At 43.4% G+C, this 24187-nt stretch overlaps 2 protein-coding genes across 2 annotated transcripts in view; one reads left to right on the top strand and one right to left on the bottom strand.

Moving 5' to 3' along the window:
* Nucleotides 1-3471, top strand: part of LOC124286261 (solute carrier organic anion transporter family member 4A1-like) — a 49241-nt gene extending 45770 nt beyond the window's left edge. Inside the window, exons 11-12 of the mRNA XM_046722607.1 lie at nucleotides 1567-1631; nucleotides 2167-3471. Of these exons, the coding sequence (XP_046578563.1) occupies nucleotides 1567-1631; nucleotides 2167-2552 (451 nt within the window). The 3' untranslated portion in view covers nucleotides 2553-3471. The remainder of the gene's footprint in view (nucleotides 1-1566; nucleotides 1632-2166) is intronic.
* Nucleotides 3472-8671: 5200 nt separating this feature from the next.
* The window catches only part of LOC124286309 (solute carrier organic anion transporter family member 4A1-like), a 32604-nt gene continuing 17088 nt past the window's right edge, over nucleotides 8672-24187 (bottom strand). The window contains exons 2-11 of the mRNA XM_046722668.1: nucleotides 22517-22973; nucleotides 21622-21724; nucleotides 19800-19921; nucleotides 19193-19393; nucleotides 15035-15124; nucleotides 13519-13726; nucleotides 12894-13050; nucleotides 12359-12525; nucleotides 11278-11342; nucleotides 8672-10845 (exon numbers count right to left, since the gene is read on the bottom strand). Coding sequence (XP_046578624.1) covers nucleotides 10469-10845; nucleotides 11278-11342; nucleotides 12359-12525; nucleotides 12894-13050; nucleotides 13519-13726; nucleotides 15035-15124; nucleotides 19193-19393; nucleotides 19800-19921; nucleotides 21622-21724; nucleotides 22517-22973 — 1947 coding nt within the window. The 3' untranslated portion in view covers nucleotides 8672-10468. The remainder of the gene's footprint in view (nucleotides 10846-11277; nucleotides 11343-12358; nucleotides 12526-12893; nucleotides 13051-13518; nucleotides 13727-15034; nucleotides 15125-19192; nucleotides 19394-19799; nucleotides 19922-21621; nucleotides 21725-22516; nucleotides 22974-24187) is intronic.

Here is a 24187-nt window from a genome sequence, read left to right on the forward strand (position 1 = left end):
TGGTGTATATCATGGGTCAGTGGAACATGTTGATGGTGTATATCATGGGTCAGTGGAACATCTTGATGGTGTATATCATGGGTCAGTGGAACATCTTGATGGTGTATAACATGGGTCAGTGGAACATCTTGATGGTGTATAACATGGGTCAGTGGAACATCTTGATGGTGTATAACATGGGTCAGTGGAACATGTTGATGGTGTATATCATGGGTCAGTGGAACATCTTGATGGTGTATAGCATGGGTCAGTGGAACATCTTGATGATGTATATCATGGGTCAGTGGAACATCTTAAGGTGTATGTTACGTGTCAGTGGAACATCTTGATGATGTATATCATGGGTCAGTGGAACATCTTGATGGTGTATATCATGGGTCAGTGGAACATCTTGATGGTGTATATCATGGGCAGTGGAACATGTTGATGGTGTATAGCATGGGTCAGTGGAACATATAGATGGTGTATATCATGGGTCAGTGGAACATCTTGATGGTGTATATCATGGGCAGTGGAACATCTTGATGGTGTATAACATGGGTCAGTGGAACATCTTAAGGTGTATGTTACGTGTCAGTGGAACATCTTGATGGTGTATAACATGGGTCAGTGGAACATCTTGATGGTGTATATCATGGGTCAGTGGAACATCTTGATGGTGTATAGCATGGGTCAGTGGAACATATTGATGGTGTATATCATGGGTCAGTGGAACATCTTGATGGTGTATAACATGGGTCAGTGGAATATATCATGGGTCAGTGGAACATCTTGATGGTGTATATCATGGGTCAGTGGAACATCTTGATGGTGTATATCATGGGTCAGTGGAACATATTGATGGTGTATATCATGGGTCAGTGGAACATCTTGATGGTGTATAACATGGGTCAGTGGAATATATCATGGGTCAGTGGAACATCTTGATGGTGTATATCATGGGTCAGTGGAACATCTTGATGCTGTATATCATGGGTCAGTGGAACATATTGATGGTGTATATCATGGGTCAGTGGAACATCTTGATGGTGTATAGCATGGGTCAGTGGAACATCTCGAAGGTGTATATCATGGGTCAGTGGAACATGTTGATGGTGTATATCATGGGCAGTGGAACATGTTGATGGTGTATAGCATGGGTCAGTGGAACATATAGATGGTGAAACCGTGAAGATCCGGGTTGGAATTGATCTTCAGTAACCCATGCTTGTCATAAGAGGCGACTAACTGGATTGGGTGGTGAGGCTTGCTGACTTGGTTGACACCTGTCATTGTATCCCAATTGCATAGATCAATGCTTATGCTGTTGATCACTGGATTGTCTCGTCCAGACTCGATTATTTACAGACCGCCATCATATAACTGGAATATTGCTGAGTGCGACATAAAACTAAACTCACTCACTCACTATTTATAGTGTATCGCATCTCTAAATATTATATTGTCAAATGATTGGCTTTAATGTAAAATCTTTCATAGATTAATTATGAATTTTCTTTGGTATTTCATTAGATGTGTGCAAATCTTTCATAGATTAATTATGAATTTTCTTTGGTATTTCATTAGATGTGTGCCAGAACAACAGAGGTCATTTGGTCTGGGAATACAGTGGATCATAGCTCGTTGTCTGGGTAAGACAGGACAGGCATAGCTCTGTCTCATTTAGTCAGGATGCATGCAATGTGTATATTCTAATAAAATGTTTGTACTTTTTTTCAGCAAAGATAAAAGCCTTAAACTCTATATAATGCTTCTTGAACATAGACACAGAGTAGTAATGTACAATGCAATTAATACTCAATTAAAGTGTATTAGTGTACTATATTAGGAAGTTTATTATCACACTGTAGCCTTCATCCTTCTCACTTTATGACAAAACAGTTCAACTCACACTCTGTATGACAAAACAGTTCAACTCACACTCTGTATGACAAAACAGTTCAACTCATACACTGTATGACAAAACAATTCAGCTCACACTCTGTATGACAAAACAGTTCAACTCACTCACTGTATGACAAAACAATTCAACTCACAATATAACAAAACAATTCAACTCGCTCACTGTATGACAAAAGAGTTCAACTCACTCACAATATAACAAAATAATTCAACTCACACTCTGTATGACAGAATGATTCAACTGATTGCTTTGTCTGAATGCAGGTTCCATCCCAGGACCAATCCTATTTGGGAAGATGATTGATCTGACCTGTCTGCTGTGGCAGAAGAAATGTGATGGTGATGGTGCTTGTTTTTTCTATGACAACAGAAAAATGAGTTACTATCTTCTGGCACTTGGGTTGTCCCTGAAAGGATTGTCATCTCTGTTCTTCTTTCTGGCTCTTGTGATGTATAAGAAACCCCCTGGAAGTATTGAAGAAGTCGGACTGAATGACAACACGTCCATGTCAGCTGTATCTTCAACCAGCCGAACAACGCTCAATGCTCAGCCAAATGGCACTGAAACCAATGTTGTGATTAAAGTTCCTGACAGCGTTACCAATGGAACTGCTAAGTCCAATGGAAGTGTTGTTAAAACAAGTCTATAGTTGGTATCCTAAAGCTCTACTTAAGACAGTAGGTAGTACAGATAGGGATATGTTGTGTTTGTAAATATTAGTGGATTAATTGTACAGTGAAAAATGACATTAAGAGCATATTCAGGGTCTTCCACTTGTTGCCAGTGTTGTACAAGAGAACTATCTTTCATTAAGGTCATCACTGTGTCTCATATTAATGCCAGCAATTAAACATTGATCATGCACAGACTAACAATACACTAACAGAGGAATCCTTGAAGGTGCAACAGAGGAATCCTTGGAGGTGAATCAGAGAAATCCTTATGGATCCAGATGGTTCCACTGACAGTGCAACAGAGGAATCCTTGGAGGTGCAACAAAGGAATCCTTGGAAGTGCAACAGAGGAATCCTTAGAGGTGCAACAGAAGCATCCTTGGAGATCCAGATGGTTGCACTGACAGTGTCAACAGAGGAATCCTTGAAGGAAAAGATGCTTCTATGTAATGTTGTCACTTGTAACAACTATATGTCAAATAATATTTTAATATTGTGAGCTGAAATGGAAATTTTGCAGGAGACACTTTTAAAACAGTTTTGTAAAGAGATTATTGTGACAATAATCCAATCATTATTTAGTATTCTTGTGCTGGTATGAATTCAAGAGATTTATCTCGGCATTCTCAGAGGCTGAAGTGTTCTGCAAATGTGGGTAAAAATTCCCATTTTTTTTCCAAAACTGGCACTCAGTTTAAGAGACTGGCTACATCCCATCTTTTCACACAACAGTTTTTAGTGATAATGATTTCTGGCTGTTGTTGATCATTGCATGATCCAGAACATGAGGATATTTCTAATTCATACTGGCGGTGGAGGTTGCCAGTATCTAAGCGTGGTAAGGATATCTTGGTTAATCTTATGGACTATTTGATGTGCTCAATGGTTGCTTTGTAAAGGAAAATATGTTAACGTTATATTTTAGTTGTAATTTTAGCAAAATCTAAAGTATTTTAGAACACTTTGACATATGTTTAAAGAAAAACAATACTGTAGATTTAATAGCAATGCAGTATAACGGTGATATGTTTGTGTAGAGAGCTTTACGATGTGTGTCATACTGGTTTGTTACAGTAACTGTGATATTATCAATGCAATATGTTATGATGTCTGTTGATGACATCATTTATCAGTGCCATATTTTAGTGCTTTGATTGGATATTTTTTACGATGACACTGTTGTTGTTTCCATGGTTACTGTCTGACAGGAACATCTTTTCGGATACTTTTCATTTGCAGTTATGTGATCAAACATAAAAGAAGTTACAGAACATTGGACTAGATGTTTGATTGGCATTTTAGAAGATCTATTTGATGAACATAGAGACTTTTGTGGGTTTCATTGTTTGGTACAATAAATAAAAAAAAGATGAAACCCAGAATAGTCTCTATGTTCATCAGAACATTGGTCTCTTTCATATGATTTTTGTTAATCTGTCATGGTACGGCAGATTGACCTACAGTAATATGAATTGGTGGCCTTCAACTTCTTTTGAATACTACCATCAAACCAGGACCAGATTGTTCATTTGTAGGGGACTCAACAGTTAACTGTTTCTGCTGGTAGCTCATAATCTAAGGCAGAACAATAGAATATAAAGCTATACAACAATTACTTTTCAAAATTATTTTTAGTGTTTTCTCAGTCTTTTTCCATGTTGAATTCAAATCAATAAAAACAACCATTTTTGATTTTTTTATAGTAATTTTCTGCATTGGTCATAGACGATTGAAGGTGACAGCTGATCACGTATTTGAAATCCTTTAGCAGGGTTTTATAGTAAGTTACATGAGTCATCTACAAATTGGGAATTCCATCACAAGTTTAGGTCATGTTGAGGCCTTCATGCCTTTATATTCATCACTAACTTCCTTCAAGAAATAAAATTGGTCTGTCCAAATCGTCACATTTATGTAGATTTTGAAGTTAAGCAATAGTTTCTTTCCTTCTAAATTGACTACAGAGAGATAGCATTAAAGAGACCAATCAGTAATGAGGAGACAACCAGGAATTATTCACAGAAGACAATCATTAAATTATGGGCTAATGAACTGAGGCTATGTTGAAGTACATCTAGATGATATCAGTTGGCATCATATGATTCATTTTGACATACTGATGTTCGTCAGGTCAATCTGATTCAACATTCTTTGTTTTTAAGGCAGCATTTACTGTGTTAAACAGACATTTTTGTGCTTATCCATGTCACTGGTTTTCAGATGATCATATTAATGAGTGGATTTGGTGAGTCTGTGTCTTTACTGTGCATGATTGTTGATAGTTTCACACAATGTGCAAAACAATTCTTCTTTATATCCACATATTCTGGTTGTGCACAAGACTTTCACTGTCTCCAAACATCATGATGCATAATATGTGCTAGCAGATTGATACCTGGTTACTCTGTTGAAGATTCACAGAGACCCATTTGTAAAATGTGGCACCAAGGTTGCTAGGGGATCCCAGTATTTCTATAAACTCAATTTCAAACATGCTGGGGATCTCAATATTTGTGAAGTTTGGTGCCAATGTTTTTTAACAGGTATGACATTTGGACTAGTTACATGCAGTGATAGTCTCTTATTCTTGGCACTGTTAGTGCAGATTTAGGTTGGGAATTTTATATACTATTTAAAAGAAGTTACGACCACCTAATTCTCTCATATTACTGAAATTAAATATGTTATGGCATGACAGATTACCTATAGTAATATGAAAGAATCGAGTGGACCTTAACTTCTTTTGAGCAATATGATATTAATATACGTTACTACTAGGCTTTGACATTTAATACAGATAACGTTAGATGGGATCCTTCTGTCAGGATGGAGTTTTCTGTTGAAGCCTTTAAATATTATTCTTGGATCAAAGTCTTTGGAAAGTTATTGTTGACATCTAATATGAATAGAAGACAAATATAAATTGCTTATTACACAAGATATTCATGTGATTGTACATAGTCACCTCATTATTGCTGTTTAACACACTGCAAAACCTCATGAGTGTATATAGGGCATCACATTGCTGACAACTGAAAAGGCACAATATTGAATTCAATACTCGATTATACTGTGTTCATTACAAATCAGATCATTTAATTTGTTCATCATTTGGTTCATTCTTGTTCAATATATTATGTGTCTAATAGATCAGTTTGTTAAGCATTTAATTCAGTTTATTAATGTTTTGTTGAACTATTGTTTGTTGGTCAACACAACCTGGAGCAATATGGTGGCACTTAGTTTACAGGTGTGAGGTACAAATAAACATTCAGTCCATTACTTCATAGATCAGATAAAGTCTGTATTGGGAAGGTCTTCAGTTTCAGTCCACTTGCTCTTGCTTTAAGAAAGAGACACAAAACATTTGTTGTACTGACAGTTAGGGAATAGTGAGATGGCAGCGACTATGATGTTGGTTGAAAGGTAGTAGTTGATACAAATCGCTGAGTTTTTCAGTTGCAATTGTTCAGGGACGGAGGGGTTTTGAAATAACAAAATCCAGCACTAGCACATAATATGGCCAGAAGCACAACATACAGGTCTGTTGTTCTTGGATTTTCATGAACAAAATCACAGTTTTATTTATTTAATCTTTTTTAAGTTTGTAAATAGAAATTGTGATAATATGATGTAGAAGAAACACAAAGCAGTTGATGCTTGTGCTCAAGGAATGACGGGGTGCCAGCTGGAAGTGCTGGTGGGTGGGGTGGGGTGTGTGTGGGGTGGTCACAGGCAGTGGAGATGACAAGCTCATTACAGGACTAGGACTGATCATTTTATACTTTTCCAATTCAAATTTAAATGGAGTCTCATATACTAGAAAACTGTTATTTCTTGTTAATTTTAAAGTGTTAATGTTTGCTTTCTTAGCAATATGAAGGTTATCAAGTAATTGTTTTAAACTTAACGGTGAAAAGTAGGTAATGTTGAAATATATAGAATAATGAAAACAATTATTATTGTGATAAATGTCTAAGAATTAAACCAAAGGGAGAATGTGGTCCATTGTTTAGACAAGCATTGGTCCAGTGTGTGACCAATGTGTTAATGTTTGCTTTCTTAGCAATATGAAGGTTATCAAGTAATTGTTTTAAACTTAACGGTGAAAAGTAGGTAATGTTGAAATATATAGAATAATGAAAACAATTATTATTGTGATAAATGTCTAAGAATTAAGCCAAAGGGAGAATGTGGTCCGTTGTTTAGACAAGCATTGGTCCAGTGTGTGAAGTGCTTCTAGAATGCATGCCATGTGCTGGCCATGTGCTGGTCCAGTGTGTGCCATGTGCTGGCCAAGTGTGTGCCATGTGCTGGTCCAGTGTGTGCCATGTGCTGGCCAAGTGTGTGCCATGTGCTGGTCCAGTGTGTGCCATGTGCTGGTCCAGTGTGTGACATGTGCTGGTCCAGTGTGTTAAGTGTTGGCACTTCTATCATGATATGCTTGCTGTCAAGATAATCTGTGTGGTAGAGTTGATGAGTGAGTGAGTTGGGATAAGTGATTTTCTGAGGTTGTACAAATTATTTTTGTTGAATAAAATGTTTTGTATTTAATACGAAGTAGTTTTATTTGCTGCCTTCATTACCTTCATCAATGGAAAAAGAAAACTGACACCCAATAACAATTATATCAACAACCTAACAGTGAGCAGACCAGTGATAGTGATGGAAAACCCTACAACAAACAGACTTCACCAATGTCAGGGACAACCCTACAACAAACAGACCTCACCAATGTCAGAGACAACCCTACAACAAACAGACCTCACCAATGTCAGGGACAACCCTACAACAAACAGACCTCACCAATGTCAGGGACAACCCTACAACAAACAGACCTCACCAATGTCAGGGACAACCCTACAACAAACAGACCTCACCAATGTCAGGGACAACCCTACAACAAACAGACCTCACCAATGTCAGGGACAACCCTACAACAAACAGACCTCACCAATGTCAGGGACAACCCTACAACAAACAGACCTCACCAATGTCAGGGACAACCCTACAACAAACAGACCTCACCAATGTCAGGGACAGCCCTACAACAAACAAACCTCACCAATGTCAGGGACAACCCTACAACAAACAGACCTCACCAATGTCAGGGACATCCCTACAACAAACAGACCTCACCAATGTCAGGGAAAACCCTACAACAAACAGACCTCACCAATGTCAGGGACAACACTACAACAAACAGGCCTCACCAATGTCAGGGACAACCCTACAACAAACAGACCTCATCAACGTCAGGGACAACCCTGTAACAAGCGACCGCCTCCGTGGTTTAGTGGTTAAAGCGTCCGCCCAGATAGCGGAAGGTCGTGGGTTCGATCCCCGACTGCGTCTTACCAAAAGACGTTAAAATGTGGAACTTGTTGGTTCCTGCCTGGCGCTCGGCATTAATGGGTACAACAAGGACTGGTCGGTTCGGAGTCAGTATAATGTGTCTGTGTGGGGTATCCATGCTTCACTGCGGCATGGTATCTCAGTGGGCTAGCACTGGGCTAGTACAAGCAGCCGCACATACACACACACACGCATGCACGTGGTCATATGAGCGAAATATTCTCAAGCACGACGTTAAATCCAATTTCACCTCACCTCACTTTCACATCCGAAAAAATGAAATCAGAGTCTTAAGTTGATATTTCGAAAGGACACAAGGCGGTTTTGGATACGATGTGTAATCACCGGGTTCTCAGTAATACATCATAATAAACGAGTCCCGATTTTAAAAATACATCGTAGTAAACGGTTCCCCGTCATAGTAATACATCGTAATATACTTAAGGTAACGAATATAGGGACTCATGAAAGTACAAGTGTTCCTTCATTTATTCCCAGAATTTCACCCACAGTGCCATACATACCTTGTGAAGAAACGAGAAAAAGAATAAAGGAACACTTGTAACTTCATGTGTTCCCTTATTCGTTTCCATGAGAATATAGGGGTCCTCATCTTAGTAAAACAACGTAGTAAACGGGTCCTTATCTTAGCCTGTTCTCCTGTCAGCATGGGGAACCGGGGCCTCGTTTGCCCCGGAATGCTCCATGTACCTGCATGACTCACCAGTAATTACCATCGCTCAGATCAAATATTTTATTCAAAACCATTCAGTTCAAAGAAATATATATATAACTGTACATGAATATAACTCTGTAAAATATTTATAAGAAAACAACACGAGCAGACTTAATGCCATTTGAATTCATGTAAAAAAACCAATACAATTAAGGACGTCACAGACGTCGCCATTTGTCAGCAGCGTTCACGATATCAGTAATCACATGTGCACTAGCCTTCATATTTCTTTGACTACTTGGAAACTGGCAAAACGAATTTCTGATTCCTTTGCGGCCATAGTCTATGTGTAACACTTCTGTTAAATGTACGAACGTGTTCATATTTCTTCGATATGTGTCTGTGTTGAATATTTAATTTGTCTTTTGGTAATAGTTTCCTGGAAATTCTTGGGTGTTGTGGGATATAATGAGAGGTGATATTGCCTACCCACGTGAGTGTGGTTTTACGTCGCTTTTAGCAATATCCCCGCAATATCTTCTAGTGATGCTTTACACATTTTACCCATGTGGGGAATCGAGCCCGTGTCGTCGGCGAGACGAGACAACGCTTTAACCACTAGGCTACCCCACCGTCTCATCAAAATAGATGCACTTTCCCATTAAGCAAAACATGGAGTATCGACATGGGGATACTGAAACAATGGATTTCTTCATCTCCAGCAGTGTAGTATCATTTAGCGTTATTTCCTCTCAATATCGCTTTTATCTGAATTTCAAATATTCCACAGCCTGTTAAGGATGGAGTGACCGCGGAGGTTAATCGTATAGTATAAAACCCACAGGTGGTGTAGGTTGCTCTCAGACACATATACACAGTAAATTTAGGATCCGAACTATGATCAGCGAACTAAGCTGCCATATACATCTATTCAGCATTAGCGAGTATAGGCGGTATCACCGAGTGCACGCTCCTACTATTATGCATGATCGGACCGTCACCACGGAGCCCCTGCAGTCGTATGATCTCAGTATGTTAGAAGGCACATTCCAGGCACATTCCATGTTGTTACATGACATGACAGTACTGAACATCATATCCAATATGCATGAAGTTCGTGTTCAAGCTTTACACATTAAATATTGTTAACGCAGGCGAGACACCTGAAGTTCACACATTGGTCACTTTGGTCTTACCGTATACAACAGATAACCTTTATGCCACCAAACAGTTCAAGGCATCAAGTTAAAGTATGGCACAGTGTAATTCAAAGCATGTCGCAGTAAAGGCAGCATTCTATTCAGGGAGTCATGTTGCAGTTATGGCACCATACCATCCATGACACCATATTGCAGTGAAGGCACCATTCTATCCATAACATTGCAGTAAAGGGACCATACTATCCATGACTCCATATTGCAGTAATGACACCATTCTATTCAAGACACCATATTGCAGTAATGGCACCATACTATTCAAGACACCATATTGCAGTGAAGGCACAATCAACCACTTGCCTCATGGTTGTTCTGATGATGTATATCAGCATTGCAGTGTTGTTAACTGTATTAGGCCTTGGTAACTTTTATCCGTCTATTCAAAACCTACATGGTCTGTTTGGCCAAAGCAATACTATTGTGGTTTTGTGTGTGTGAGTTTAACACAAGAAGAAATTAGTGAGTAGAGGTAATGCTTGGTTCACCATATCAGACTTAATGCAATCTTCCGGTACAGAGCCCAGTTCCTGGGCAACGAGCAAACCACGATCTTCCGTTTCTTTCTGTGTCTAAATCAGCAGCTTCCAGGACCTGAGACAGCTTAATGACAGTCTGTTTCTGCTCTATAAGGAATAACATATTGCTATAACTTAGTTTTCAGCGTGGTACCACTTGTAATAATCTGAGGTTCTGTTCCAACTGAAATCTTTTCAGTACTATTATAAAACACTGGATTGTCTATTCCATTGGCACTTGCGTCTGTTGCTGCAATGTCAAGTTTCGAGTCCGCCTCAACAATATTCTCCTCGGACTTGTTTGGTGATTTCTTGTATAGCAAAAGTGCAAAGAAAAAGAAGAGCGACGACACGCCCTTGATGCTGATGCCCAGCGCCATGAGGTAGTAGCTCATCAGCTTGTTGTCGTAGAAGAAGCAGGAGCCGTCCCCGTCGCAGCGCTTCTGCCACAGCAGACAGGAGAGGTCAATCATCTTCCCGAACAGGATAGGGCCAGGGATAGCACCTTCAGAGAGGAAAGGTTTAATGGACGTTAGATTACGTGACTATGGCACCAGTAGAACATGTAATCTTGATAATTATTATATGGCCCTCTTGCATATTTCTGAAATAGATTACTTTTGTTTCCAAATTAAATTTCGCCTTAATCGTTCATCCCTTTTAAACCTATGTTTATCTCTACAATGAAACCAATCTAAATATTTAATTACGACCTCTGGAAAGCAACACAAAGATCGGTGTGTATATTGCTTTATAAAATAGAATTCTTTTGCATGTCTTTTAAGGGTCCATTTTCAGCCTTATGAAAAATCACACATCTAAATAACCAAAATATGAGGAGTAGCTACATGTTGAGTATGGCGTACTGAAAGCAACGAGGACTGTAGTTACAGCTGTCTGTTACCAAACATGACATGAGATGCCATCCCATGCTTACCTAGGCACCTGACGACCAGCCACTGGATTCCCAGGCCGAAGGATCGGTGTTTCTCTGACACTACCCTACAATAAAGGAAGCACCTGGTTATCTCTAAGCATGTCGATACCCGTGAAGGTACGGGTTAGAACATTGATCTTCAGTGAGGTGAGGTGAAATTGGGTTTAACGTCGTGCTTGAGAATATTTCGCTCATATGACGACGTGCATGCGTGTGTATGTGTATGTGCGGCTGCTTGTACTAGCCCAGACTTAAGCTGGTTTTATAGTGCTAGCCCACTGAGATACCATGCCGCAGTGAAGCATGAATACCCCACTCAGACACGTTATACTGACTCCGAGCCGACCAGTCCTTTGTTGTACCCATTAATGCCGAGCGCCAGGCAGGGATCTGATCTTCAGTAACCCATGCTTGCCGTAAGAGGCGACTGACGGGATCGGGTGATCAGGCTTGCTGACTTGGTTGACACATGTCATCGGTTCCCAATTGCGCAGATCGATGCTCATGATGTTGATCACTGGAATCGATTATTTATAGACCGCCGCCATATAGCTGGAATATTTCTGAGTGGGGCGTAAAACTAAACTCACTCACTCACTCTTGTCATGTCGATGTGAAGGGCCTAATCTCTACGGATATACTGCCAGAACACAGTGAGTGAGTGAGGAGTATGGTTTTACGCCGCTTGTAGCAATATTCCAGCAACCTATTACACTTTCTTGGTAAAGTACAGATTCTAGTACTTTTATTGGGTCGAGTCCCATCCGGGATTCGAACCCACACCCTCAGAGTCAAGCACCTAATCGCCAGCAAAGTCAGACGCCTAACCGGCTCAGCCGCGTTACTAGAATCAGTACTTCACCAAGAAATTGTAATCCCCAAATCAGCATATGTAACTTGATGATATTCCAGCAATATCATCTCTATTAGCAATGATCAAGCAATAACGCTGGGGCAGGAGGGAAGAGAATGGATCCCCATCCATGTGAGGAATTCATTGCACTTAATGTGCGACTTCATCATATTGTTTATATGTATACAACACTGACTGTTACCACTATACTATTAACGCCAGGTTTACCTGAGTGTGGCAGTAAGGGATGGCATGCTGACGATAAACGTAAAGAACATCATCAGGGTAAACAGGGGGAGAAAGACAGGCAACCAGATGCAGGAGCTGTCGCAGCTGGTGAACTCGGCCATGTAGTCGGTAGCGTTGCTGTTGATGCAGGAGCAGTTGTGGTAGCGCTGAAACAGGTGTTACATAAAAAAATAGCCAAACTCACTTTTATTAGTCCGGAATTGTCAGCCCACCCTCAGCCCACCAAAAATGGTAAACGTGAATCTATTCCATTTTCATAGATCGATTTCCATGTCAATCTCTGGATTGTCTGGTCCAGGATTGGTAATACACAGATTGCCGTCATATAGCTGGCACATTGCTGAAAGCGGCGTTAAACAACAAACAACTATCAGTCATCCCTCGACAACTGTATTTGCATTTTAAAGAGTGGTTGAAGTTGCCCGCTTATCGTATGTACTAGAGGCCCGCCGAACGTATGTACGGAATGAAGATTGCCTGATTGCAGTGTTGTTATGCTTGGTGGATTACTCACGGTGACATCTCCGGTCTGAAGCACCTTGCATCCAGCATAGCAGGGGGAGAAGTACATGAGTCCGTCCCGGCCACACACCGGGTGGTAGTCGTCCTCCGTACACGCACAGTTACTGTTACATGTGTTGTCCAGCTGCTTGCCCAGGTACTCTATTCTCCTGTAACACACACAGGCGTTCTATTTAGTACTGGCTGTCGCACCTCCGTAGCTAACAGTAACATTTGGTAAAACACTAGTTGTAAAACCCCTTTCTTTCATAATAATACAGAACCCGTAAAAATCGTCCATCTTGATTTTCAATCAAACCTTGCTTGTCGTAAGAGGATCTGGTGGTCATCGTATCCCAACTGCCCAACTGCTCATAATGTTGATGACTGGATTGTCTAGTCCGAAGACAGACCGCCGCCATATAGCTGGAATATTTCTGATATTCGCCCACTCCAAGCAATATTCAAACTTTATAGCGGCGGTCTGTAAAGAATCGAGTCTGGACTAGACTACGCATTTGGGATACGATACGATGACATGTGCTGACGAAGTCAACGAGCCTGACCGATGAGCCTCTTACGACAAGCACAGATTGCTGAAGACCATGTCACTGCTCACGCAGAGTCGCAGTACTTACAGGCTACTGGAGCTGTTCTGGTAGCGCACGTTGACGCCTGCGAAGGGTACGTTGTCACAGTAAGTGAGGAAGCCAAGTCCCAAGACACAGACAGACAGCGTGGAGACTAGACACATTTTGAGGATGCCCCGAACCTTCAGGTTGAAACGTTTCACAAGGTAGCCGCCAAGGAGAGTTCCGCCGCCTCCAGCAGGTATAACGGCCAAACCTGCAAACGAATGAGTTGAAAATAACTCGACAATAGCTATTGAGTTTAACACATTAAGGGACAGGCGGGCATGGGATGAAACATGTTGATGGAATTTAGAGCCACGGAACTAACGATCACAAACAGGACGAATTCCAACCAACGTTAAGTTAAAACTGAATGTCAAAAGGGAAGCAACTCTATATGGTGGCGGTCTGTAAATAAACGAGTCTGGACCAGCATGAACACTACTCACAACAAGTTACAGAACACGACAATTTACCCCGGAAGGATATGTGTTGTAATATCCACAAGCAATGTCAAATAAAATACAATCGAACAATCTAATTACTGAGGTTACTCACCTACTTACTGAGCAGCTCTAGCTGCAGGCAAGCTAAAGGAGGACCAAAGGAACTTGGGTTACTCACCTACATACTGAGCAGCTCTAGCTGAAGGCAAGCTAAAGGAGGACCAAAGGAACTTGAGCAGCTCTGGCTGCAGGCAAGCTAAAGGAGGACCAAAGGAACTTGGGTTACTCACCTATATACTGAGCAGCTCTAGCTGCAGGCAAGCTAAAGGAGGACCAAAGGAACTTGGGTTACTCACCTATATACTGAGCAGCTCTAGCTGCAGGCAAGCTAAAGGAGGACCAGAGGAACTTGGGTTCCTCACCTACATACTGAGCAGCTCTGGCTGCAGGCAAGCTAAAGGAGGACCAAAGGAACTTGGGTTACTCACCTACATACTTAGCAGCTCTAGCTGCAGGCAACCTAAAGGAGGACCAAAGGAACTTGGGTTACTCACCTACATAAAGAGCAGCTCTAGCTGCAGGCAAGCTAAAGGAGGACCAAAGGAACTTGGGTTACTCACCTACATACTGAGCAGCTCTGGCTGCAGGCAAGCTAAAGGAGGACCAAAGGAACTTGGGGTTACTCACCTATATACTGAGCAGCTCTAGCTGCAGGCAAGCTAAAGGAGGACCCTTGGGTTACTCACCTACATACTGAGCAGCTCTAGCTGCAGGCAAGCTAAAGGAGGACCAAAGGAACTTGGGTTACTCACCTACATACTGAGCAGCTCTAGCTGCAGGCAAGCTAGAGGAGGACCAAAGGAACTTGGGTTACTCACCTACATAATGAGCAGCTCTGGCTGCAGGCAAGCTAAAGGAGGACCAAAGGAACTTGGGTTACTCACCTACATACTGAGCAGCTCTAGCTGCAGGCAAGCTAAAGGAGGACCAAAGGAACTTGGGTTACTCACCTGCATACTGAGCCGCTCTGGCTGCAGGCAAGCTAAAGGAGGACCAAAGGAACTTAGGTTACTCACCTACATACTGAGCAGCTCTGGCTGCAGGCAGGCTAAACTCGGACTCCAAGAACTTGGGTGCGAACGTCGAGAAACCTCCCACGATGATAGCTGCAATAAAGTATGTAATGTTTCGGATACAATTGATATTTTATACTTATCCTGACTCATGCTATATTGCTTATCTCCCTTCTCCTTTCGACGGTTAGTGGAAACTTGAATCCCTTTCAGTTCCCTGAAGCGAACGTACAATCACTCACTCTGGAGTTGCCTCCTTATTATCTCCCGCCAAAACGCACCCACGTGGCCAAACGCATGCTGTCCTCACTCTCTCCGAATACCGAAATACCGATACCGAAACTGGTATCGCGACTCAATATGTTAAGGTAAGGACAACTACCGAAACTGAGCCTATATCACTCATGCGCTGACTTATCTTGTAAGAACATGGACTCTCTGCTGGTGGCAATGGATCCGTTACCTGACCGTCAAAGAGTCTGCGTGACAATATTAGAATTGATAGTCAGCCCTTTCTGTATCTTGAGTGGTACAAAAAAAAGGTGGTGTTCTGCAGACTGTTCACATATGAAGAATTTTCAATACGTTTTCAATAAAAACAAATTTTTAACGTAAGAATAGGTAAAAAGAGCCATTATAACATATGCTCAAACACGCAATTTAAAAAGGAATTATGCCAACCAATTTATCCTTTTAATGTCTCAAAAACTGACACCATAATTGGGAGTAAAAGACTATATGCCTCCCTCTTGAATTCCAAATTTGTTCGGTTGCCAAGCTTTTCAAAATGGGAGAGTTCTACAGAGTGATTTTACTGAAAATGACTGGAAACCTTTTAACATTATTGTAAATAAATGTTCGCGAAGCAGACTTGAAATGGTTGCAATATAAAATTATTCACAATATTCTCCCAACAAGACAATTACTTTATAACATTGGATACACATCCTCACCAATATGACCATTTTGTGAAACAGAAAGAGAGACTGTCAACCATATGTTATGGGAATGTGAATCTGTTATTAAATTATGGAAAGAAATAGAATCATGGTTGAACTCAGAAACAGTTACACCTGGAATTTACAAATACGATAGTTATTTTGGGAATGAAAGGAAAGAACAATAATCCTATTAATGAAATCATTTCAGTAGTCAAACACTATATCTATAGATGCAGCATAAATTGTTTCAGACCAAAGTTAGAATATTTGCAATATGAAATTGTCCGTCACAATGATATGTCAAGATATGTTTTCCCATCAACTGGAACTGAGCAAATGAGTTTTGCAATATTGGTCTACTCTACATTTATTCCTGCCCATTGTACATTCGCAGCCACATGGTACATTTTTATACATGTAGACATATACCATTGTATTATTGTGAAACTTATCTATAAATGTTGGCCTGTACCATAAAATATGGAAAATAATAAAAAAAATAGTCAAGGGTGACAAGGGTTAGCATTCTCATCGTCTAGCTGGAATAATGAGTTGTTGCGCTGCTACAAGGGGCCCGAACTGATGGAAACCGGATACATCTTCAGTAGCGATATCCCGTAGATAGTGGTTGGCGTGTACAGTGTCCGACTTCTAAAAGCAGCCTTCCATAATGGATGATTTCAGTTTCCATGTAGGGCGAGAGTCGAGGCCAGTGCTCTTGCTTCATGAGGGTTCGATGCTCTACGCGGTTCTAACCCAGCTGCTTTGTAAGCTCGTAGAATAACGGCTCTGATCCAACATGAGATCGTAGTTCGGGAGACTTCTACAGTCATGGCGGGTGATAGCGGGATGAAGAGACGCTTGAACTTCCTCCTCCTTGTAGCAGTCCTGTCCAAGTAGACTTTCAAGGCTCTGACTGGGCATACAGACAGATCTTGTGTATCATCTGGTCCGAATATGGTTGATAGTGCCGGAACATCTGATCCTTAGAGTCTTGTGTACCTTCACGGGACATCTGCCGAATACCTCCATCAAAAGGGTAGGTGCTGCCCAAGGTTTCCTAGGAGACCTTGACGACGTAATAATGTGATGCCCGCCGATGTTGAAGCTAGGTGATTGGAGATGAATTCCTGATCCTTACGTTGAGTGACGAGCGCTGATAGTACCATTCTCTCTTATCTGCGATGAAGGGTTTGCGCACCCTGAAGCCCTGGACGTAGAGGAATGTAGAGACGAACGATCGTTGCCCCCTGGCAGTAATACTGGTGGCTCAGAGTAAGTTGAATCGTCTGCATCATCGTTAGGCTCCGCAAATGACCGTTGATGAGTAGCCGGGGTCGAAGATCTCGATGGTCTAATTGACTGAGAAGACCGTACGGATGACGACTTCGATGTAGAGGACTTCTTAGCAGAGGTAGACGGCCTCTTCTTCCTCAACGACTCCGATCCCTCCCTAAGAGGGGATAACAGAAGAACCCCCTGGGAAGTGACTCTGATGATATGGCAGAAGGCAACAACTCACGCCCAGATGACAGTAATTCGCCCTTCTCAGCCGCACCATATCTAAAGTTTTGCGTAAACGAGAACACAAAAATTGATTAAATTCAATTTCAGAAAAGTGTGCACAATATATACATCCTGGTGATAAAGAACATGAGTTCAAGACACAAGCTGAGCAAACAGGGTGCGGGTCAAACGCTGAGACGCGATACTTGCATCATTTACATGTCTTCATGTAACAACAGTCGCCTGGAACGGAGTGAAAATGGTCAAAATTAGACATAATTTATACAACCTGTTTCATAACTATGACGAAGTATATCCTGAATATTCCATTCACGGCATAATTTGAGTTAAGGACCCAAAGGAAAAAGGATATAAGCCGCAAAGGGACCATGAAGAAACCGTCCGCTTGGGCGATGAAGGAGAGAGTGAGGACAGCCTTTGGTCACATGGGTGCGTTTTGGCGGGAGATAAGGGAGGCAACTCCAGGGTGAGCGACTGTACATTCGCTTCAGGGAACTGAAAGGGATTCATGTTTCCACTTGACCGTCGAAAGGAGAAGGGAGACGAGCAATATAGCATGAGTCAGGATAAGGAAAAATGATTGGTTTTCATTTACACGTATGAAAAACGGGAACAGTGATCAATAAATCCTTTGCATTAATGGCTTGTTTGTTTGTTTTTGGAATTGTTGCACTCAACAATATTCCATCTACGGGAATCGGCTTAGAAGTAATCTGGACCAGACAATCTAGTGATGGATAAAGTGAACAACAATCCTGTGTGCCGTTGTACAAAGCGATCCTAGCGTCAAGGTGATCTAAGTCACTCACGACCAGCGTCGTGACCAGCTGACATGTTCGGTTACCTCTTATAAGGTTGGGTTGATGGGGTGTTATTCTTACCCTGATTCCCAACGGAACAATACCAAGCCCATTTTAACATGGAAACCCTACTCAGCCACTGTATACTGACTCAGGGTCCACGTGACCTTAAGGCCGAGTCCCAGGCTGGGTAATAACAAGTACCATCGTCTATGACGCAGCCGGGACCGATCCATCAACCTTAGGCTCTGTACACTAAACGGAGGCTATTATTGTAATAAAGGATTTCCAGGCTGAAGACACCCAACTAAAGTGAGTGAGTGAGTTTAGTTTTACGCCACGCTCAGCAATTTTCCAGCTATATGGCGGCGGTCTGTAAATAATTGAGTCTTGAACAGACAATCCAGAGAACAGCATGAGTGAGTGAGTGAGTTGAGTTTTACGCCGCACTCAGCAATATTCCAGCTATATGGCGGCGGTCTGTAAATAATCGAGTCTGGACCAGTCAATCCAGTGATCAACAGCATGAACATCGATTTGCGCAATTGGGAACCGGTGACATGTGTCAACCAAGTCAGCGAGCCTGACCACCCGATCCCGTTAGTCGCCTCTTACGACAAGCATAGTCGCCTTTTGTGGCAAGCATTGGTTGCTGAAGACCTATTCTACCCCGGATCTTCACGGGTGGGAACAGCATGAGCATCGCTCTGCGCTACTGGGAACCGAATACATGTGGCAACCAAGTCAGCGAGCCTGACCACCCGATCCCGTTCGTCGCTTCTTACGACAAGCATGGGTTACTGAAGATCAATTCTAACCCGGACCTTCACGGGTGAACCCAACAAGAGTATTTAGGCCAAAATATAATTTCAACAATAACCTCAGCAACGAACCTTCGGAAGCTCCAGCCAGATTGAGAAACATGAAAGTTGGATTTGTAAGCAGCAGTTTCGTTGAGTGGAGTATATCTTTAACTAATGGCTTTTCAGACTGAGCTTCAGCATGTTTCTGGTTGGCATCAGCGACGGCAGCTTCAGCCTTCTTCTTCCCGCTGTACACCTCGGACTCCTTCTCCTGCCGGTACTTGCTGGTACCTGGACATCAAAGCGTCAGGGTCAATGTTGCTGTACGCCACAAGAATACAGATACATCACGAAACTAATTCTGTCGGTAAAAAGTATTTGATACGTAATTCACACTGATTGATATACTTACTACCAACCACGTCATGCAACATGACTACTGCCCAGTAAACCTCAGTAAACAAAAACATTAACACCCGCCCTCCCCTTCGTTACCTGATCTTCACAGGGGCGGTGGGGCAGCCTAGTGGTTAAAACGTTCGCTCGTCACGGGTTCGATTCCCCACATGGGTACAATGTGTGAAGCCCATTTCTGGTGTTCCCCGCCGTGATATTGCTGGAATATTGCTAAATGCGGCGTAAAACTAAACTCACTGATTCACTCACTGATCTTCACAAACAGGTGTGTTGGACGTACCTGGGAGGGCCCTGGGGAAGCCAGACAGGGGCACGCTGATCAGGAACGCTATCACGCCGCTGATGACAAACCCCAGCCACCATGCGCCCACCCATTTCGGGTTGTCGGGTGTGATAGAGAGGCTGTGGATAGAAACACTGTATCAAAATAGTTTTATTCTCATTAAGACATGTGGAACATCTAACATTCGTCAGAAATTCTGCAAATGATTTAATCATAATGAACTGTACCTACAACCACATGCATGCACCCCACCACCCCGAGGACGTCCTACAACCACATGCACGCACCCCATCACCCCGAGGACGTCTTACAACCACATACCACACCCACCCCCCGAGGACGTCCTACAACCACATGCATGCACCCCACCACCCCGAGGACGTCCTACAACCACATGCATGCACCCCACCACCCCGAGGACGTCCTACAACCACATGCATGCACCCCACCACCCCGAGGACGTCCTACAACCACATGCATGCACCCCACCACCCCGAGGACGTCTTACAACCACATGCGTCCTACCACCCCGAGGACGTCTTACAACCACATGCATGCAGCCTACCACCCCGAGGACGTCTTACAACCACATGCATGCACCCCTACCACCCCGAGGACGTCTTACAACCACATGCATGCACCCCACCACCCCCGAGGACGTCTTACAACCACATGCATGCAGCCCACCACCCCGAGGGACGTCCTACAACCACATGCATGCACCCCACCACCCCGAGGACGTCCTACAACCACATGCATGCACCCCACCACCCCGAGGACGTCCTACAACCACATGCATGCACCCCACCACCCCGAGGACGTCCTACAACCACATGCATGCACCCCACCACCCCGAGGACGTCCTACAACCACATGCATGCACCCCACCACCCCTGAGGACGTCCTCAACAACCACATGCATACAGCCCACCACCCCGAGGACGTCCAACAACCACATGCATGCACCCTACCACCCCGAGGACGTCCTACAACCACATGCATGCACCCCACCACCACCCGAGGACGTCCTACAACCACATGCATGCACCCCACCACCCCAAGGACGTCCTACATCGTGCATGCACCCCACCACCCCCAGGACGTCCTACTACCGCATACATGCACCCCACCACCCCGAGGACGTCCTACAACCGCATACATGCACCCCACCACCCCGAGGACGGCATACATGCACGTCCTACCACCCGAGGACGTCCTACAACCACATGCATGCACCCCACCACCCCGAGGACGTCCTACAACCCATGCACAACCACATGCATGCATGCACCACACCCCAGGACGTCCCACCCATGCATGAGGACGTCCTACAACCACATGCATGCACCCCACCACCCCGAGGACGTCCTACAACCACATGCATGCACCCCACCACCCCGAGGACGTCCTACTACCGCATACATGCACCCCACCACCCCGAGGACGTCCTACAACCACATGCATGCACCCCACCACCCCGAGGACGTCCTACAACCACATTCATGCACCCCACCACCCCGAGGACGTCCAACAACCACATACCATGGACGTCCACCACCACGATGCACCCCACCACCCCAAGGAGTATCAAACAGACGTACATGTACCGATATACGCACCCTGCCACCCCGAGGACGTCCTACACAACCACATACATGCACCCCACCACCCGAGTATCAAACAGACGTAGCTTGTACCGATATACGCACCCTGCCACCCCGACAGCCTTCCACATTCACCCACCATCCTGACATAACCATGGACTCAGCTACACATTGCTGTGTCCCTCGTCATGCATGTTTCTTCAACACGCCATCACCTTGATGTGTCGACAGCGTCGACGTCCGTCCAGATGTTGAGGAGCTCTCCCCCGGCCAGGTATCCCAAAGCAGTACCGAAGATGACACAGGAGTAGTATGTACCTGGTTGAGAACAGACACTTCCCATCACACACTTGGGTAAATAAGTATCTTATTATCACTTGTAATTTATGGGAGGGTAAATACGTAAAGCGAGAGTCACGACGCGCGTTCTTTAAGTAGCTGTAAATCACATAACTGGCACTCAACGTTATGGCTGCCTGGGCTATCTTAAACAGTCTCTTATCCATTTGAGGATTCTTTATGAATGGACCTTATTTTCACGTTTCGCATTTTAAGAAAGAAAAATACCAACACAAGGTTGTGAGTAGGTTTCAGTTATTTAAGAATCCGAAAAGAGAGAGAGACCAAAGTGTAATTCTGACGTAGTTCAACCTCCCTGTTTGTACTGTAAATACGAAAATAAAACATATCGATACTCAAGAATCTCAGATCCTTGTGTGGTTGTAGTTGCAGGTGAATAAGGGAGGCAAGCCTATTTCCATAATCATTAGAAATCTCTACTCAAGCAGAGTCGACTGTACGACAGCGACAACACCCCAAACACACATTTATAGATCACGATTATGTAGAGGTGAAGTGAGGTGAAATTGGGTTTAACGTCGTGCTTGAGAATATTTCGCTCATATGACGACGTGCATGCGAACGCTCTAACCACTACACCACGGACGCGGTGATTATGTAGAGATGATGCCAGGTGTCCTAATACACAAAACGTTCGTAGCGATACGACATTCGTAAACCTATGATAAATTTCAGAGTTACGACAGCTCGTAACGTAACGAACACTTTGTGGATCATAACCCTGGCCCACTGGCGTCAGCTGTAACTCACCAATATACAAGGCTGACGACCTCAGTGGAAGGTTTTCATCCAGGTACGTTACCCCCAGAGTGTAAAACGGCGATGATCCGGCCCCATGCAGCAGTTGGGCGAGCACGAACACATACATGTAGTTGGAGATGCTGCCGTAGGTAGTGGTGGCGTCACAGATGCTGGTGGCGTTCCCTCCTGGAATACATATAGTGTCCTGCGCGTTATCCACAATGTACAGATCGGTGGTAAAATGCGGCAGTGCAAACAGGAACGACCCGAGTCCAAGAGCGAACACTCCGATGCCGATATAACGTGGCTTAATGCCCAGACCGCCGAAGTAGCTGACGGGAATGAGGCAGATCGCAGACGCTATGTCGTAACTGCTGACGATGGTACCCGTCTCCGTGCTGTTGATTTCAAAGCGCCGTTCGATGCTTGTGATGATGACGTTGACAAAACCGGTAACGAGCATGCCCTGAAAACGACACAAACGTTAAAGGAACATCCAATATTTCGTAAACGGTCTTGTTTTCACAGACCACTGACAGTTAATGCAGACAAAGACCAATAACGACAAGGGTGAAGGATATTGTTTTATGTCGCGGACAGATAAACATGGGACACCACATATTGACTTCACATTGTACCCAAGTAGGGATTCTTAACACCAATCGCCAATTTATACAGTATTTCACTTGAGGCTCTATCAGCTTACAGGAGGTATGGGAAGGGGGGAGGGAATCTCAATACGCGGACTCCGCATGATGACGTCATGTCACTGAGGACATGCATGTAGATGCTGCTGAGGCTTCGCTGTGTATGGCAGATGTCACGTGTCACGAGACGAGGGAGCACCTGTCAGCGTCCTACTTACAATCAGGGTGTCTAACGAACACGAGTCTGTGGGTTCACACAACGTTAAGAAAGAGAGAAGGTACCAAGCAAAGACAAGGTCAAAAGTAGATAGGATTATGTTGATTCTTTTAAACGGATAAAAAATCTAGACTTGAGTAGGAGGACTACAAAACAAAGCAAGGACATATTGGAAAACCGATGATAGATGGGTGTCCCGTAACATCTTTGTATCGACTTTCCAGAAATATCGCGGCATTGGACACAAAAAATGAGGCCTCGCACATGTGGAGAATATAATCCGGGTCTTGGGCGTGACTAGTCAAGAATTTAACTACCACGCTTTTTAAGACGTATCTAAGGATGATGTATGTAAGGATAAAGACCACTGTTTGCTCAGCCCTATCTACGCTATGTATACACAATTTACATTGTAAATATTGACAAACAGATCTTTATGTGAAGTGCATGTTTTGCACTACAGCAAACAAGCTACCCCTCTCTCTCTCTCTGTCTCTGTCCCTCTCTCTCTGTCCCTCTTCCCCCCTCTCTCTCTGTGCCTCTCTCTCTCTCTCCCTCTTCCTCTCTCTCTCCCTCCTCTCTCTCTGTCCCTCTCCCTCCCTCTCTCTCTCTCTTCCTCTCTCTCTCCTCCCTCTCTCCTCTCTCTCTCTCTCTGTCCCACTCTCTCTCTCTCTCTCTCTGTATGTATGTATTCACAGACAGACGTTTGTAATTTAAGGAACAGGCTAATCCGCGGGCTATACAGAGCCATTGCCATATTCCGGAGACCTCGACCCTGCTTGAGTAGTATACATGTGTGTGTTTTCTTATCCTCAT

This window comes from Haliotis rubra, unplaced genomic scaffold (genome assembly GCF_003918875.1).
Source record: "Haliotis rubra isolate DU_JTF1 unplaced genomic scaffold, ASM391887v1 Scf38, whole genome shotgun sequence".
Taxonomy (NCBI): Eukaryota; Metazoa; Mollusca; class Gastropoda; order Lepetellida; family Haliotidae; genus Haliotis; species Haliotis rubra.